This window comes from Scyliorhinus torazame, chromosome 19 (assembly GCF_047496885.1).
Source record: "Scyliorhinus torazame isolate Kashiwa2021f chromosome 19, sScyTor2.1, whole genome shotgun sequence".
NCBI lineage: Eukaryota > Metazoa > Chordata > Chondrichthyes > Carcharhiniformes > Scyliorhinidae > Scyliorhinus > Scyliorhinus torazame.
The window spans coordinates 81,157,774-81,177,477 of NC_092725.1; the positions used below are offsets into that span (position 1 = coordinate 81,157,774).

At 50.6% G+C, this 19,704-nt stretch overlaps 1 protein-coding gene across 6 annotated transcripts in view; it reads right to left on the minus strand.

Moving 5' to 3' along the window:
- The window catches only part of LOC140396252 (voltage-dependent calcium channel subunit alpha-2/delta-4-like), an 820,155-nt gene that overhangs the window by 687,397 nt on the left and 113,054 nt on the right, over positions 1–19,704 (minus strand). For all 6 annotated transcript variants that reach the window (XM_072484603.1, XM_072484602.1, XM_072484604.1 and 3 more), the window contains one exon: positions 19,505–19,564. In XM_072484603.1, the coding sequence (XP_072340704.1) occupies positions 19,505–19,564 (60 nt within the window). The remainder of the gene's footprint in view (positions 1–19,504; positions 19,565–19,704) is intronic.

Genomic DNA, 19,704 nt, shown 5'->3' on the forward strand with positions numbered 1-19,704 from the left:
GGTTGATGTTGAGTCTGGAGAAGGGTGTGTAGATAGCCAGGGTCGCATTGAGATCCAAAAAGACAAGGTGTTGGGTGTCTTAAAAACTATTAAGGTAGATAAGTCCCCAGGGCCTGATGGGATCTACCCCAGAATACTGAAGGAAGCTGGAGAGGAAATTGCTGAGGCCTTGACAGAAATCTTTGGATCCTCACTGTCTTCAGGTGATGTCCCGGAGGACTGGAGAATAGCCAATGTTGTTCCTCTGTTTAAGAAGGGTAGCAAGGATAATCCAGGGAACTACAGGCCGGTGAGCCTTACTACAGGCCGGTGAGCCTTACTTCAGTGGGAGGGAAATTACTGGAGAGAATTCTTCAAGACAGGATCTACTCCCATTTGGAAGCAAATGGACGTATTAGTGAGCGGCAGCATGGTTTTGTGAAGGGGAGGCCGTGTCTCACTAACTTGATAGAGTTTTTCGAAGAGGTCACAAAGATCATTGATGCAGGTAGGGCAGTGGATGTTGTCTATATGGACTTCAGTAAGGCCTTTGACAAGGTCCCTCATGGTAGACTAGTACAAAAGGTGAAGACACATGGGATCAGGGGTGAGCTGGCAAGGTGGATACAGAACTGGCTAGGTCATAGAAGTGGAGATGCCAGTGTTGGACTGGGGTGAGCACAGTACGAAGTCTTACAACACCAGGTTAAAGTCCAACAGGTTTGTTTCGATGTCACTAGCTTTCGGAGCGCTGCTCCTTCCTCAGGTGAATGAAGAGGTCTGTTCCAGAAACACATATATAGACAAATTCAAAGATGCCAAACAATGCTTGGAATGCGAGCATTAGCAGGTGATTAAATATTTACAGATCCAGAGATCTGTAAAAGATCTCTAATGATCTTAATGACGAACTACGTCATCTTCTTCACAGCCTTCAACACGTCATTGATGATGATGAACATCTTGCCAAGGTCATCCCCACACCCCCACTACTTGCCTTCAAACAACCGCGCAACCTCAAACGAACCATTGTTTGCAGCAAACTACCCAGTCTTCAGAACAGTGACCACGACACCACACAACCCTGTCATGGCAATCTCTGCAAGACGTGCCAGATCATCGACATGGATACCACTATTACACGTGAGAACACCACCCACCAGGTACGCGGTACATACTCATGCGACTCGGCCAACGTTGTCTACCTCATACGCTGCAGGAAAGGATGTCCCGAAGCGTGGTACATTGGCGAGACCATGCAGACGCTGCGACAACGAATGAACGGACATCGCGCAACAATCACCAGGCAGGAATGTTCCCTTCCAGTCGGGGAACACTTCAGCAGTCAAGGGCATTCAGCCTCTGATCTCCGGGTAAGCGTTCTCCAAGGCGGCCTTCAGGACCCGCGACAACGCAGAATCGCCGAGCAGAAACTTATAGCCAAGTTCCGCACACATGAGTGCGGCCTCAACCGGGACCTGGGATTCATGTCGCATTACATTCATCCCCCACCATCTGGCCTGCGAAATCCTACCAACTGTCCTGGCTTGGTACAATTCACACCTCTTTAACCTGGGGTTACCCCATCTCTGGATCTGTAAAGATTTAATCACCTGCTAATGCTCGCATTCCAAGCATTGTTTGGCATCTTTGAATTTGTCTATATATGTGTTTCTGGAACAGACCTCTTCATTCACCTGAGGAAGGAGCAGCGCTCCGAAAGCTAGTGACATCGAAACAAACTGTTGGACTTTAACCTAGTGTTGTAAGACTTCGTACTAGGTCATAGAAGGAAGAGAGTAGCAATGGAAGGATGCTTTTCTAATTGGAGGGCTGTGACCAGTGATGTTCCACAGGGATCAGTGCTGGGACCTTTGCTGTTTGTAGTATATATAAATGATTTGAAGGAAAATGTAACTGGTCTGATTAGTAAGTTTGCAGACAACACAAAGGTTGGTGGAATTGCGGATAGCGATGTGGACTGTCAGAGGATACAGCAGGATTTAGATTGTTTGGAGACTTGGGCGGAGAGATGGCAGATGGAGTTTAATCCGGACAAATGTGAGGTTATGCATTTTGGAAGGTCTAATGCAGGTAGGGAATATACAGTGAATGGTAGAACCCTCAAGAGTATTGAATGTCAGAGAGATCTAGGAGTACAGGTCCACAGGTCACTGAAAGGGGCAACACAGGTGGAGAAGGTAGTCAAGAAGGCATACGGCGTGCTTGCCTTCATTGGCCAGGGCATTGAGTATAAGAATTGGCAAGCCATGTTACAACTGTATAAAACCTTAGTTAGGCTACACTTGGAGTATAGTGTTCAATTCTGGTCGCCACACTACCAGAAGGATGTGGAGGCTTTAGAGAGGGTGCAGAAGAGATTTACCAGAATGTTGCCTGGTATGGAGGGCATTAGCTATGAGGAGCGGTTGAATAAACTCGGTTTGTTCTCACTGGAACGAAGGAGGTTGAGGGGCGACCTGATAGAGGTCTACAAAATTATGAGGGGCATAGACAGAGTGGATAGTCAGAGGCTTTTCCCCGGGGTAGAGGGGTCAATTACTAGGGGGCATAGGTTTAAGGTGAGAGGGGCAAGGTTTAGGGTAGATGCACGAGGCAATTTTTTTACACAGAGGGTAGTGGGTGCCTGGAACTCGCTACCGGAGGAGGTGGTGGAAGCAGGGACGATAGTGACATTTAAGGGGCATCTTGACAAATACATGAATAGGATGGGAATAGAGGGATACGGACCCAGGAAGTGTAGAACATTGGAGTTTAGTCGGGCAGCATGGTCGGCACGGTCTTGGAGGGCCGAAGGGCCTGTTCCTGTGCTGGACAGTTCTTTGTTCTTTGTTGTTCTTTGTATTACCTGTTACTGAGCAGAATAAGGCCTTTTGGCCAATTGATTGGCCACCAGCCATCCAATCGAACTGAGTCCCACCAATCTCTCAGGTACTGAAAAGTCTGAGTTCTGCTGTCCAAAGTGAGCAGAACTTCTGAATTCCTCATTTCTCCTGCTTGACTTGTAGATATTTGTCCATTAAGCATCCATGGATCAAAAGGATAACAGCAAAGTAAAGAAAGGGGAAAAAGGTAATCAACAGGAAGGACCCTTACAGCATCAGAGTTACCAAGCTCCATCAAATTATTTATCTCTGGATATTTCCAGGAAACTGTAGGAGATATTTGCACGATACCACAGTCGACTGCCGCGAAATGCATTACGCCAGTGCCTGATGTCAGAGCAGGCAATTTGCCATTGGTAATACCAATCAGAATGAGCGGGCCCGAGTGATTGCAGTTCTGGTTGATTTCCTCCAAATTGCAACGCATCATGAACTGCGCATGTGGCAATCTGGGAACCTCCAGATTACCCAATGTATTCATGAATTGCAGGAGCTTCCACTCCATCAAACTACAGCTGTGTTCAATCACAAAAATGTGATTTGTCAACTGACATGACGCTATGTCAGCCCATCCGCCCGAACACTTTGCACCCAGTATTAATACTAGCTGGCTGTTTGGAATTCTCATGGCTAACATTCTGCTCACTTGTACTTTTATAATGCCAATCGAGCAAATGCCTCTCCATTCACTCCCTAGGTACAGGGTTCCAATTTCGCAAACCACTTGCCATTCGTTCAAATTATAGAAAATTTTGATCATTGCATAATTATAGGATTCCTGACTCAATGTAAAGTTCTCCAGCATCTTGTTTTGTTACATTGCATCTGACATTTTGTTACGTTACATATTCAATTCACCCCCACATTTTAGAAGACGAATTAATTTTGTGCGAAATAGTTGCAATTGTACTACTGAATGAATAATTAAGTTGCCTGAAATGCAGAGAATATATTTATTCACTATTTGTATGGTGCTTACAGAAACCTAATCATATCATGGGTTTTGTTTGGGCCGGGAAGACTCCGAGAGTGAGGAAGGGATTCTTACAGCGTAGTAGGGATAGGGGGGGGCTGGCACTACCGAGCCTAAGTGAGTATTATTGGGCCGCTAATATTTCAATGGTGAGTAAGTGGATGGGAGAGGAGGAAGGAGCGGCGTGGAAGAGATTAGAGAGGGCGTCCTGTAGGGGGACCAGCCTGCAGGCTATGGTGACAGCCCCATTGCCGTTCTCACCAAGGAACTATACCACGAGTCCGGTGGTGGTAGCTACACTGAAGATTTGGGGACAGTGGAGACGACATAGGGGAAAGACCGGAGCACTGGGGGGGTCCCCGATAAGAAACAACCATAGGTTTGCCCCGGGGGGAATGGATGGGGGATATGGAATGTGGCAAAGAGCAGGTATAACGCAATTGAAAGATCTATTTGTGGATGGGAAGTTTGCGAGTCTGGGAGCGCTGACCGAGAAATATGGGTTGCCCCAAGGGAATGCATTCAGGTACATGCAATTGAGGGCTTTTGCGAGGCAGCAGGTGAGGGAATTCCCGCAGCTCCCGACACAAGAGGTGCAGGACAGAGTCATCTCAAAGAAATGGGTGGGGGACGGTAAGGTGTCGGATATATATAGGGAAATGAGAGACGAAGGGGAGACTATGATGGACGAACTAAAAGGGAAATGGGAAGAAGAGCTAGGGGAGGAGATTGAGGAGGGGATGTGGGCAGATGCCCTAAACAGGGTAAACTCGTCGTCCTCGTGCGCCAGGCTAAGCCTGATTCAGTTTAAGGTATTACACAGGGCACATATGACTGGAACACGGCTCAGTAAATTTTTTGGGGTGGAGGATAGGTGTGCGAGGTGCTCGAGAAGCCCAGCGAATCATACCCATATGTTTTGGTCATGCCCGGCACTACAGGGGTTTTGGATGGGGGTGACAAAGGTGCTTTCGAAAGTAGTAGGAGTCCGGGTCGAACCAAGCTGGGGGTTGGCTATATTTGGGGTTGCACAAGAGCCGGGAGTGCAGGAGGCGAAAGAGGCCGATGTTTTGGCCTTTGCGTCCCTAGTAGCCCGGCGCAGAATATTGCTAATGTGGAAAGAAGCCAAGCCCCCGGGGGTGGAGACCTGGATAAATGATATGGCGGGGTTCATAAAGTTAGAGCGGTTTAAGTTCGTCCTAAGGGGGTCGGCTCAAGGGTTTACTAGGCGGTGGCAACCGTTCGTCGAATATCTTGCGGAAAGATAGATAGGGGAGAACAAAGAAGGCAGCAGCAGCGGCCCAGGACTTGGGGGGGGGGGGGAGGGATGGGGGGGGGATGGGGGGGGTGTGGCCTGAGACAAGGCAGTTGCCAATTAGGGCTAGTTTTTTTTTTTTTTGTTATTTAATATTTATTTATTTGTTGTTGTTTTTGTTTAAATTTAAAAAAGGTCATTATTATCTGTATTGTTACAATGTTGTGTAAAGGATGCACAATGTACTGTGTTGGTTGACCAAAAATTTTCAATAAAATATTATTTAAAAAAAAAAGAAACCTAATCATGGGCGGGATTCTCCCAGCTGTGCGCCGGGCCAGAGAATCCCCCGAATGGGCCACGCTGCCCCGATGCTGGTATGCGATTCTCCGCAGTGCGGAGAATCGGCGCCATTGGCACCGGCGTGGTTGGCACGGTGCCGGTCGCGGGCCGCTCTACGCGGCTGGCCTGCCGATGCTCCGGCCCAGATGGGCCGAGCGGCCGTAAGAAAAGAGCCGAGTCCCGTTGGCGCCGTTCTAACCTGCTCTGGGCCAGCAGGACCTTGGCGTGTAAGGGTCAGGTGGTGGCCTGTGGGGGGGAGGGGAGGGGGGGTCTGACCCCGGGGAGGGCCTCCGATATGGCCTGGCCCGCGATCAGGGCCCACCGATCGGCGGGCCGGCCTCTGTGGCTGGGGTCCTCCTTTCCTACGCGGCAGCCCCTGTAGCCCTGCGCCATGTTGCGTCGGGGCCGGGGCGTGAACCGCTCCAGTGCCGTGCTGGCCCCCTGTAGGGGCCAGAGTTAGTCGTGGGAGCGGCCCGTTCACGCCTGTGTAAAACGCGACGGCGTTTCCGACAGCGTGGACACTCTGCCGCAGGATTGGAGCATCCCACCCCCCATTCCTGATGGTTTTAGAATTGAACATGTCCGATGAGGATGGTCCTTTTCGGATTAGTTATCTCATTATTATAAATTCTGCTTTTTGCACAATGCTAGATTCGATGACCTAATAATTGTTAATGAGGCTAATTCTATCAAGCATAGGTACCATTATGTGTAATGTATTTTTAATCAGTAGAAGGAATCTCCTTAATGTTCGACAAAATATTTAAGCAATTCACTTTGCATTTAGAAAAAAACAGTTTTGATAAGAGTATCACATTCTTCTACTATTATTCTTTCAAAATAATAATCATTTAAAAGCACATTAATGGACTTCCGGGTGCGGCGATGACCAGCTAAGTCGCACGTTTCGGCAGCTCCCGGTGGAATGGACTTTTGGGCTCTTGATAGGAGCCCCAACGGCAATTTTAACGGCTAAAAACACTGTGCGGTAAACCAGAAGGGAATCCCCCCTGGACACGGATGGAAAAAGGAGAGGAAAGTGGCCGGATTGCAGTGGATCCTTTAGAGCAGCGGCAAGGAAGGCAAGCAAAAACCAAGATGGCGTCGGAAGGTAGCAGTTTAATATGGGGCCCTGAACAACACGAGTTTTTGAAACGCTGCGTAGAAGAGCTTAAAAAGGAGATGAAGAAGGAGCTGTTGGCCCCGATATTACAGGCGATTGAAGGGCTAAAAGATGAGCAAAAGACCCAGGAGCGGGAGCTTCGGGTCGTGAAGGCAAAGGCTGCCGAGAACGAGGACGATATACAGGGCCTGGTGGTGAAGACGGAGATGCACGAGGCACACCATAAACGATGTGTGGAAAGGCTGGAGGTGCTGGAGAATAATGCGAGGAGGAAGAATTTAAGGATTCTTGGTCTTCCTGAAGGTGCAGAAGGGGCGGACGTCGGGGCATATGTGAGCACGATGCTGCACTCGTTGATGGGATCGGAGGCCCCTACGGGTCCGCTGGAGGTGGAGGGAGGCTATCGAGTTATGGCGCGAAGACCGAGGGCTGGAGAAATCCCTCGAGCCATAGTGGTGAGATTCCTCCATTTTAAGGACAGAGAGATGGTCCTAAGATGGGCAAAGAAAACTCGGAGCAGTAAGTGGGAGAACGCGGTGATCCGCGTATATCAAGACTGGAGTGCGGAGGTGGCGAGAAGGAGGGCGAGCTTTAATCGGGCCAAGGCGGTGCTTCATAAAAGGAAGGTCAAATTTGGAATGCTGCAGCCGGCAAGACTGTGGGTCACACATCAAGGGAAGCACCACTACTTTGAAACGGCGGATGAGGCGTGGACATTTATTGTTGAAGAGAAATTGGAATGAGTGGGTTATTAAAAAAGAACGTTTGAGACAAAGTGGTGGGGCGAATATGGGGGGCGAAGAGGGGAGAAAAAGGGGGAAGAGATGATTTTTATGTTGTTAATCCTGCGACCCGGTAACTTTTCTCTCTTCCACAGGTTGTGGGGGAGGGAGGAAGGGAGGTGGAGGAGTTGGGGGCGTTGGCCATTGGGGGCGGGGCCAAAAGGGAAGCGCGGGCTTTGTTCCCGCGCTATGATAATTATGGCGGGAATAGGGAAGCAGGAAGGAGGGGGCGTCGCACGGTGCGAGCCGAGGTCACAGGGGGAAGCCGAGGTCGGCCAGAGTTTGCTGACTTCTGGGAGCAACATGGGGGGTGTAACTACGCTAGTCGGGGATCTAGCGGGGGGGGGGGAGGGGAGGGGGGGATTAACTGGGTTGCTGGGGAGAAGGGGGAGCTGGTATGGGGTGGGGTGGGCGGGGCGGGGGGGCACCGCCTGGCGGGGGACACAGCTGCGTAGGAACCGGGTGAGGAGCTGGGTAAAAGGGGATGGCTAATCGACAAGGGGGGGGGTAAAGAGCCCCCCGACCCGGCTGATCACGTGGAATGTGAGAGGGCTGAACGGGCCGATAAAGAGGGCACGGGTACTCGCACACCTAAAGAAACTTAAGGCAGATGTGGTTATGTTACAGGAGACGCATTTGAAACTGATAGACCAGGTTAGACTACGCAAAGGATGGGTGGGGCAGGTGTTTCATTCGGGGCTAGATGCGAAAAACGGGGGTGGCTATATTAGTGGGGAAGCGGGTAATGTTTGAGGCAAAGACCATAGTGGCGGATAGTGGGGGCAGATACGTGATGGTGAGTGGCAAATTACAGGGGGAGGCGGTGGTCTTAGTGAACGTATATGCCCCGAACGGGGATGATGCCAACTTTATGAGGCGCATGTTAGGACGTATCCCGGACCTAGAGGTGGGGAAGTTGGTAATGGGTGGAGATTATAACACGGTGCTGGAACCAGGACTGGACAGATCGAGGTCCAGGACTGGAAGGAGGCCGGCAGCAGCCAAGGTGCTTAAAGACTTTATGGAGCAGATGGGAGGAGTAGACCCATGGAGGTTTAGTAGACCTAGGAGTAAGGAGTTTTAGTTTTTCTCCTATGTCCACAAAGTTTATTCGCGAATAGACTTTTTTGTTTTGGGAAGGGCGTTGATCCCAAAGGTGAGGGGGACGTAGTATATGGCTATAGCTATCTCGGATCACGCTCCACATTGGGTGGACTTGGAGATAGGGGAGGAAAAAGAACGGCGTCCACCCTGGAGAATGGACATGGGGCTAATGTCGGATGAGGGGGTGTGTCTAAGGGTGAGGGGGTGTATTGAAAAGTACTTGGAACTCAATGATAATGGGGAGGTCCAGGTGGGAGTGGTCTGGGAGGCGCTGAAGGCAGTGGTTAGAGGGGAGCTGATATCAATCAGGGCACATAAAGGAAAACAGGAGAGTAGGGAACGGGAGCGGTTGCTGCAAGAACTTCTGAGGGTGGACAGGCAATATGCGGAGGCACCGGAGGAGGGACTGTACAGGGAAAGGCAAAGGCTACACGTAGAATTTGATTTGCTGACTACGGGTACTGCAGAGGCACAGTGGAGGAAGGCACAGGGTGTACAATACGAATATGGGGAGAAGGCGAGCAGGTTGCTGGCCCACCAATTGAGGAAAAGGGGAGCAGCGAGGGAAATAGGGGGAGTGAGGGATGAGGAGGGAGAGATGGAGCGGGGAGCGGAGAGAGTGAATGGAGTGTTCAAGGCATTCTATGAAAGATTACATGAAGCTCAGCCCCCGGATGGGAAGGAGAGAATGATGTGTTTTCTGGACCAGCTGGAATTTCCTAAGGTGGAGGAGCAGGAGAGGGTGGGACTGGGAGCACAGATCGAAATGGAGGAAGTAGTGAAAGGAATTAGGAGCATGCAGGCGGGGAAGGCTCCGGGACCGGATGGATTCCCAGTTGAATTTTACAGGAAATATGTGGACTTGCTCGCCCCGCTACTGATGAGAACCTTTAATGAGGCTAGGGAAAGGGTACAGCTGCTCCCGACTATGTCAGAGGCAACGATATCGCTTCTCCTAAAGAAAGAAAAAGACATGCTGCAATGCGGGTCCTATAGGCCTATTTCCCTCCTGAATGTAGACGCTAAGATTCTGGCCAAGTTAATGGCAATGAGGATAGAGGATTGTGTCCCGGGGGTGGTCCATGAGGACCAAACTGGGTTTGTGAAGGGGAGACAGCTGAATACGAATATACGGAGGCTGCTAGGGGTAATGATGATGCCCCCACCAGAGGGGGAAGCGGAGATAGTGGTGGCGATGGATGCCGAGAAAGCATTTGATAGAGTGGAGTGGGATTATTTGTGGGAGGTGTTGAGGAGATTTGGCTTTGGAGATGAGTATATTAGATGGGTACAGCTGCTGTATAGGGCCCCGATGGCGAGCGTGGTCACGAATGGACGGGGGTCTGCATATTTTCGGCTCCATAGAGGGACGAGGCAGGGATGTCCTCTGTCCCCATTATTGTTTGCACTGGCGATTGAGCCCCTGGCAATAGCATTGAGGGGTTCCAGGAAGTGGAGGGGAGTACTCAGGGGAGGAGAAGAACACCGGGTATCTCTGTATGCGGACGATTTGTTGTTGTATGTGGCGGACCCGGCGGAGGGGATGCCAGAGATAATGCGGATACTTGGGGAGTTTGGAGAATTTTCAGGATATAAACTGAACATGGGGAAAAGTGAGTTGTTTGTGGTGCATCCAGGGGGGCAGAGCAGAGAAATAGAGGACTTACCGCTGAGGAAGGTAACAAGGGACTTTCGCTACTTGGGGATCCAGATAGCCAAGAATTGGGGTACATTGCATAGGTTAAATTTAACGCGGTTGGTGGAACAGATGGAGGAGGACTTCAAGAGATGGGACATGGTATCCCTGTCACTGGCAGGGAGGGTGCAGGCGGTTAAAATGGTGGTCCTCCCGAGATTCCTTTTTGTGTTTCAGTGCCTCCCGGTGGTGATCACGAAGGCTTTTTTCAAAAGGATTGAGAAGAATATCATGAGTTTTGTGTGGGCCGGGAAGACCCCGAGAGTGAGGAGGGGATTTTTGCAGCATAGTAGGGATAGGGGGGGACTGGCACTACCGAGCCTAAGTGAGTACTACTGGGCCGCCAATATCTCAATGGTATGCAAGTGGATGGGAGAAGAGGAGGGAGCGGCGTGGAAGAGATTGGAGAGGGCGTCCTGCAGGGGGACTAGCCTACAAGCTATGGTGACGGCGTCGTTGCCGTTCTCACCGAAGAAATACACCACAAGCCCGGTGGTGGTGGCTACTCTGAAAATCTGGGGGCAGTGGAGACGGCATAGGGGTAAGACGGGAGCCTCGGGGTTGTCCCCGATAAGAAATAACCATAGGTTTGCTCCGGGGAGAATGGATGGGGGATTTGGAACATGGCAAAGAGCAGGAGTAACACAATCGAGAGATCTGTTTGTAGATGGGACGTTTGCAAGTCTGGGAGCGCTGACCGAAAAATATGGGTTGCCCCAAGGAAATGCATTCCGGTATATGCAACTCAGGGCTTTTGCGAGGCAACAGGTGAGGGCATTCCCGCAGCTCCCGACGCAGGAGATGCAGGACAGAGTGATCTCAAAGACATGGGTGGGGACGGTAAGGTATCAGATATATATAGGGAAATGAGGGACGAGGGGGAGATTATGGTAGATGAGCTGAAAGGGAAATGGGAAGAGGAGCTGGGGGAGGAGATTGAGGAGGGGCTGTGGGCTGATGCCCTAAGTAGGGTAAACTCATCGTCCTCGTGTGCCAGGCTAAGCCTGATACAATTTAAGGTGTTACACAGGGCGCATATGACTGGAGCACGGCTCAGTAAATTTTTTGGAGTAGAGGATAGGTGTGCGAGATGCTCGAGAAGCCCAGCGAATCACACCCACATGTTCTGGTCATGCCCGGCACTACAGGGGTTCTGGGTGGGGGTGGCAAAGGTGCTTTCGAAGGTGGTGGGGGTCCAGGTCAAACCAAGCTGGGGGTTGGCTATATTCGGGGTTGCAGAAGAGCCGGGAGTGCAGGAGGCGAAAGAGGCTGATGTTTTGGCCTTTGTGTCCCTAGTAGCCCGGCGCAGGATACTGTTGATGTGGAAGGAAGCCAAGCCCCCGGGTGTGGAGACCTGGATAAATGACATGGCAGGGTTTATAAAGTTGGAACGGATTAAGTTCGCCCTAAGGGGATCGGCTCAAGGGTTCACCAGGCGGTGGCAACCGTTCGTCGAATACCTCACAGAAAGATAGAGGGAATGGAAAAGAAGAAGACAGCAGCAGCAACCCGGGGGGGGGGGGGGGTAGGGGGGAGGAACCAGAAGGACTCTCAGGGATGTTAGTGTACATGTATAATATGTATAGGTTGTTGTTATAGGTAATTGTATATTGGACTGTTGAATTGTATTTTTGGAGAGTATTTATTTGGGACAAGGCAGTCGCCATTTAGTTTTGTTTTTTAATTTTGATGTTGTTTGTATATTATTTATTTCTTGCTTAAAACTGGCCATTGTTATTTATATAGTTATATTACTGTGTAAAGGATACACAATGTACTGTCATGGTTGGCCAAAAATTTTGAATAAAATATATTTAAAAAAAATAAAAGCACATTAATATTTATTTTGTTTTGTAATGTTAGGTGCATTAAATGAAAAATTATTAAAATTTGAATAAAAATACTTTTTAAAAAACACATTGACAAAATATGTTACATAAAAGGTTAATTAGGTTTCAATTTGTGAGGAAAAGAGGCACGATGTTGGATACCCTGATGAATTTCCGCACGACACAGCTTTGGTGAAAGGATTCGGACAGATGTAATTAATAATTAGTAGTCCAGAAAACAGTCTTGTTAGGAAAACAAATCAATGTATCGGGACATTAATTGAACAATTATTGTGAGGGGAATGGTTTAAGTCAATTCGTATAATTTGGAGAGTGTTTCACTGATTATGCAGCGCACAATAAGATATGGCAATTAACTTTAAAGCTATTATTTAGCAAGGAAAAACATTTCTTACATTAATCATTTTTAAATTTCATAATTTAAATATTTTTGAAATAAGATGATATTGTGACATTTCATGTAATCTTTAAATTAGTCATTTACTTGAGAATTTTACGAAATGGCACAATTTTAAAAGGGGTACAGGAACAGAGGGACCTGGTGGTTCATAGAGAGAAATACATGATGGTGGCAGGTCCAGCTGTTGAATCTTTTAAAGAAACAAATGGGATCCAGGGCTTTACAAATAGAAGCATAACGTATAAAAACAGGGATATTATCTTAAAACTTTGACAATGCTCAACCCCCACATTAACCAACATGTTCGACCCCCTCCCCTCACCCCCCAATATTGTCCAACCTCCTCATCCACTTGTATTTTTCATCCCGTTTCTTCACCTCCAATGATGCTCAACCCCCTCATGCATCAACATGTTCACCCCTTCCCTCACCTCCTACAATGCTCAACCCCCTCATCCACTGACAATTTACACCCCTTCACCCCTGACAATGCTAAACTCCCTCATCCACTGACATATTCACGCCCCCCCCCTCACTCCTGACAATTCTCAACCCCTCATCCGTCAACATGTTTAGCCCCCCCTCACCCCTGGCAATGCTCAATCCCCTCATTCACCAACAATGTTCATTCCCCTCCCTCACCTCCCAAGATTGATCACCCACTCCCATACCCCTTCCAACAATGCTCACTACCCATTGGCTCATCTCTCCCCCGGTTTGGTAGTGGGTGACAGTAAACATTGCTGTGAGGAGTGAGCATTGCATGAAGGGGGTAATGAATATTGTCAGGAGGAGGGTGACCATTGCCAGCAGTGGGTGTGAGAATTTGTGGGAGTGGGAAGGTAACCAATGTTGGGTAAAGGTGGGTTTAGCAATGCCAGGTAGGGCTGTAAGTATTGCTGGGAAGAAGTTGAATATTGTCTGGAAAGGTGGGGTGAATATTGTCAGGAAGAGAGTGAGCATTGTCAGGAATGGGAAGCTGGGTATTGTCTATTGGATGGCATGGGAAAGGGTGAGGGAGCTGGTGGTCATGGCTGGGAGGTGACGATTGTTGCTGAGGGTGTGTGAACATTGTTGAGGGGTGAACATTTCTGGGTGAGAGAGGGGTTAATACTTTCAGAAAGGGAATGTGAACATTGTCTGGGGGGTAACATTGGTGGGAGCAGTAGTGAAGATTGCCAGAAGTGGATGAACATTGTCAGGGGTGTGAAGATTGCTAAAGAGGGAAATGAACGCTGCCAGATGGCGGAGAGATGAATATTGTGGTGAAGAGGGGAACATTGTCAGTCGGAGGTGAGCTTTATAAGGGTTACCATTCTGTTGGAACGCTTTGACAGTTCAGCTAATTTACTTCTAGCTGCTCTCCTCAGCAGGTTTCCTCAACAAGGAAATCTCAAATTCAATCTCTGCAAAAATCAAGGTAAGTACAGCCTAAGTTTCCATAGTTCTGGCCATCTGTTCCTATATCTTGGGAATAGTGCCGCAATCCAGGCAAAGTAAAGCTGTCAATCGGAAGTTTAAACTTCCGCGTAAGTACTGCAGATATGTGTGTGTTGGGACTTCCTCAAAGTCAAAAGGCGCATCAGAGACTTATGTTGAGTAGTTAGCCACTCCCGATATTGGCAGTTTCAGGCTCTTAGTTACTTTCTAAGGGGGATTCACATATACCTGAAAAGGAAAATGTTGCATTGCTATGGGGAAACTAGGGGAGTGGGACTAACTGGTTAGCACTTTCATGCTTTCAAAGAGCAGACAGAGGCACGATGGGCTGGATTTGTCCTTTAGTGCTGTATGATTCTATGGGCGTGATCGAATGGCCACGCTGTCCCCAAATTGTAGCTCGCCAAGGCACAGTGTGCCCAATAGAAGCCAGGAGACTCCGCTCCCGGGATCTGTCCAGCTTGCCACACCTCGCAAGATCTAACACGATCTTGTGCGACGTTGTGATATAAATCCCATCAATTGTCGGCGGGATCACTTTTTGGCAAATCTGCCTTTCAAAGCGTGACAGCTAGTCTCACTTTAATGTGCAGTTTCCCCATGGTACCCGAATCATTCAATCTCTCCCCTTCGCCTCGGAGACCTTGGGCAAGCGCTGTTCAGTACTGGTCTCCACAAACAGGGACCAGATGGAATGGCACTTGTTGGGAACTCCCAGGGATTGGGGCTCCCAGGTGCATGCCCTTTGGGAAGGGTGGTACCCTGGCACTGCTGGTGCCACTCGGAAAATACCACCCAGGAACCTGGTGGCACTGCCAGCTAGTGGGGCACTTCCAGGTTGGCACTGCCAAGGTGCTAAGCTGGCATTTTTTGCAAGGTGGCAATTGAGTGGGGTGCCGTGCCAGGGTGTTGGGGGGTGTGGAGGGATAATGGGGACCTTCACATACTGTGTGGGAGGGGTTTGAGACTCGCTTCGGGGGCTCCAGAGATCAGGATGCCATTTTTAAATGGCATCCCGATCTCTTGCTACACCGAGGAGTTCCGGTAAGCGGAGTTCCTCAGTGCACAAAATGGTGCTATGTACGGCCTCGGCTGTGTGTTCCCTCCTGAGGGTCCCTATCTAACTTGGGTGCCATTTTATAGTGGTTCTCGGCGCGGATACACGCAGCTAAATGTGCGCGCTATAGGACTTTGTTCCCATTTAGTTAAATCCTGCCCTATAATTAAAATTCGTCAAGTTTTATTAGTGTGCTTAGTTATTCAATAACCTTTACTAAACTCCAGTATCAAACAGAAAACCAGTTGGTTGAAACTTAGTGCAGATTCAAGCTGATATGTAAATGTTGCTGGTACGATGTTTGTGATGCACGATCAATTGTACAAAGACTCAGGTTGGATACAACTGTGGCTTTATTGCAGTCAGATGTGTGGCCTCCCACAGCAGCTGGCGAAATGGCTGTTGAACAGAGGACACGCATATTTATACTCCTCCTACTGGGCAGAGCCAGCAGGCAGGGGCTACCGGCGAACCTGTAGCACAGGTCCTACCTTACATCACCTAATGCAGGTGTAACAGTGGTTTACCACATTCACCCCCTGTTAAAAATGAGTCCGCTGGGGTGGTGGAGAACTATATACAGTAGTGAATTTATTCACAGTGTTTGATTAGGAGAGAAAAAAATGTCTTTTGAAAGTTCGGTGCCAGTTAGAGATTCAACCGGTCTGGTGCCTTGACGTTCCGCTGGGAGCGACCTAACGGTGGCGGCGATGTTGATGCTGGCGACGTCGGTGCTGGCCTGATGTCGGGCGACCCCAGGAGCATGCCAAAATCCTCTTCATCCTCTTGCGTGGCAGGGGAAAGAGGGATGGTCCTGGTGGGGTTAATGTTGGGAGCGCCGGGGGAGGGGAGGGTCGCGCCAGGCTGGGGAAATGTGTATGAGTGGAACCTGCTGGTGCGAGGTCCCTGAGGGAGACAGTATCTTGGCGGCTGTCGGGGTACGCCACATAGGCATACTGGGGGTTGGCATGGAGCAAGTGCACCCTATCCACCAACAGGTCCGCCTTGTGGAGTCGGACGTGCCTATGGAGCAGGACCGGTCCTGGAGCTGCGAGCCAAGTCGGGAGCGACACCCCGGATGTGGATTTCCTGGGGAAGGCAAAAAGACGTTCATGGGGTGTGTTATTCGTAGCGGTGCACAGTAGTGACCAGATGGAGTGTAGTGCATCAGGGAGGACCTCCTGCCAGTGTCAGGCTGGGAGGTTCCTGGACCGTAGAGCCAGTTGGACGGCCCTCCAAACCATTCCATTCTCCCTCTCTACCTGCCCGTTTCCCCAGGGGTTATAGCTGGTTGTCCTGCTGGAGGCGATACCCCTGCTGAGCAGGAACTGACGCAGCTCATCACTCATGAATGAGGATCCCCTGTCACTGTGGATGTAGGCGGGGAAGCCGAACAGAGCGAAGATTGTGTTGAGGGCCTTGATGACGGTGGCAGACGTCATATCGGGGCAGGGGGTGGCGAAGGAAAACCTGGAGTATTCATCGATCACACTGAGAATATATGTGTTACAGTCGGTGGAAGGGAGGGGCCCTTTGAAATCCCCGCTGTGGTGTTCAAAGGGGCGGGAGGCTTTCACCAGGTGCACACAGTCCGGCCGGTAGATGTGCAGCTTGCACCCCGCACAGACCTGGCAGTCCCTGGTGATTGTCCATACTTCCTCGACGGAGTAGGGCAGATTACGAGCCTTGACAAGATGGTACAACCATGTGACCACCGGGGGACAAAGGCTGTCGTGCAGGGCCCGGAGTCAGTCTACTTGTGCGCTGGCACATGTACCTCGGGATACGGCGTCTGGGGGCTCGTTGAGTTTGCCGAGGCGATACAGAATCTCGTAATTATAGGTGGAGAGCTCGATTCTCCACCGCAAGGTTTTATCATTTTTGATCTTGCCCCGCTACGTGTTGTTGAACATGAAGGCTACCAACCGTTGGTCAGTGAGGAGAGTGAATCTCCTGCTGGCCAGGTAATGCCTCCAATGCCGCACAGCTTCAACGATAGCTTGGGCCTCTTTTTCGACGGACGAGTGCTGAATTTCTGAGGCATGAAGGGTGCGGGAAAAGAACGCCACAGGTCTGCCTGCCTGGTTGAGGGTGGCGGCAAGTGCGACGTCTGATGCGTCGCTTTCTACTTGGAAGGGCAGTGCCTCATCTACTGCGTGCATCCCGGCCTTGGTATATCAGCTCTGATACGGGCGAAAGCCTGTTGTGCCTCAGCCATAAGGGAAAAGTGGGTGGACTGAATGAGTGGGCAGGCCTTGTCTGCATAGTTTGGGGCCCACTGGGCGTAGCAGGAGAAGAACCCCAGGCAGCGTTTGAGGGCCTTGGGGCAGTGGGGGAGGGGAAGCTCCATGAGGGGGCTCATGCGGTCGGGATCGGGCCCCAGAACTCCGTTCTGGACCACATAGCCGAGGATGGCTAGGCGGGTTGTGCTGAACACACACTTCTCCTTGTTGTAGATGAGGTTGCGGTGAGTGGTGGTGCGGAGGAATTTAGCAAGGTTGGCATCGTGGTCCTGCTGATCATGGACGCAGATGGTGGCGTTGTCTAGGTACGGAAAGGTGGCCCTCAAACCGTACCAGTCGACCATTCAGTCCATCTCCCTTTGGAAGACCGAGACCCCGTTAGTGACGCCGAAGGGAACCCTGAGGAAGTGATAGAGACGACCATCCACCTCGAAAGCGGTGTATGGACCGTCCGATTTACAAATGGGGAGCTGGTGGTAGGCGGATTTTAGGTCTATCGTTGAGAAGACCCGGTACTGCGCAATCTGATTGACCATATCAGATATGCGTGGGAGGGGGTACGCGTCGAGCTGCGTGTACCGATTGATAGTCTGGCTGTAGTCCACGACCATTCTGTGCTTCTCCCCAGTTTTTACGACTACCACCTGAGCTCTCCAGGGGCTGTTGCTGGCCTCGATGATGCCCTCACGAAGCAGCCGCTGGACCTTGGACCTGATGAAGGTCTTGTCCTGGGCGATGTACCGTCTGCTCCTGGTGGCAACGGGTTTGCAATCCGAAGTTAGATTGGCAAAGGGGGAGGGTGGGTCGACCTTTAGGGTCGCGAGGCCGCACACAGGGAGGGGTGGTAGGGGCCCGCCGAATTTGAGGGTGAGGCTCTGGAGATTGCACTGGAAGTCCAGGCCTAGTAGTAGTGCAGCGCAGAGATTAGGAAGGATGTAGAGGCGGAAGCCGCTGAATTCTATGCCCTAGACCATGAGAGTGACCGTGCAGAACCCCCGGATCGGGATGGAATGGGATCCGGAGGCCAGGGAGATTCTTTGGTTGGCGGGGTGGACTGCGAGGGAGCCTTACCGTATCCGGGTGGATGAAGCTGTCAGTGCTCCCAGAGTCCAGCAGACAAGAGGTCACGTGGCCGTTGATTTTCACTGTAGTCGAGGCGGTGGCCAGGTTGCGTGGGCGAGACTTGTCGAGCGTCATTGAGGCGAGCTGCGGTTGGTCGTCGCTGGCGTCCGAAGATGGAGAACGTGGGGGGTCCGGGTCGTGGAATGTTGTCGGCGTCCATGCCCCGTGGGGAAGACAAGATGGCGGTGCCTGAAGATCCTGCGGGGGACAAAATGGCGGTGCCCATGGGCCAGGCAGTGTTGGCGAGGGTGCTTCTGCTGGCCGCAGAAGTAACATCGGGGACCCCCGGGGTGCGTGGATTGGCGTGTGGCGCTGGCGTATTGGCTGGGTAAGGCCCGGCTGGGGCGGCCGTTTGGGGGGTCCACGAGGGATAGGAGGGGTGGGCCGCGCGGCCGGAGTGGTAGGCCTGAGCATTACGTGAGGCGACCGTCATGGAGAGTGCTAGCTTCTTAGTCCCTGCTAGGTCGAGCGTGGCCCCTTCAATCAGCCTTTGGCGAATGAGGTCCGACCCAATCCCCATTACAAAAGCATCGCGCATAAGAAGGTTAGAATGTTCGGTGGCCGTAACGGCCTGACAGTCACAGTCCCGAACGAGTGGGATTAGGGCCCGCCAGAAGTCTTCTATGGACTCACCAGGGAGTTGAGAGCGAGTGCCGAGTACATGCCTGGCGAAGAGTGTGTTCGCTTTCTGTGCGTAATTTTCTTTGAGGAGCGCCATGGCGTCCGCGTAGTTCGGGGCGTCCTGGATCAGCGGAAACACGCTGGAGCTCAACCTTGAGTACAGGATCTGTATTTTCTGAGCCTCCGTCAGAGGGGTGGTCGCTGAGTTGATATAGGCCTCGAAGCAGGCTAGCCAGTGATTAAAGTCCTTTCTGGCGTCGCTAGACTGCGGATCCAGCTGCAGGCGATCTGGTTTGATTCGGAGGTCCATCTTCTAGAAAATCTTACTGCAATAAATTGATGCACGATCAATTGTACAAAGACTCAGGTTGGATACAACTGTGACTTTATTCCAGTAAGATGTGTGGCCTCCCACAGCAGCTGGCGAAATGGCTGCTGAATAGAGGACACGCATATTTATACTCCTTCTACTGGGCGGAGCCAGCAGGCAGGGGCTACCGGTGTCCCTGTAGTACAGGTCCTACCTTACATCACCTAATACAGGTGTAACAGTGGTTTACCACAGTTTGAAAATAACCTTTTTGGCCCTGGTGCATGATTGGTATACTCACCTCAAAATTCATTTCATACTTGTGGTATAAATCAGCTTCTTCAGCAGCATCAACCAGTCTCTGCATGGAAACAAAAAGAAAAGTTTCATGTTATATTCTCTTTTATACCTATGTTAGTCAGCTCCACACTGGATGAGAACTCAAAACGAAAACAAAAATTGCTGCAAACAATTAGCTGGTCAATCAACATCTGTGGAGAG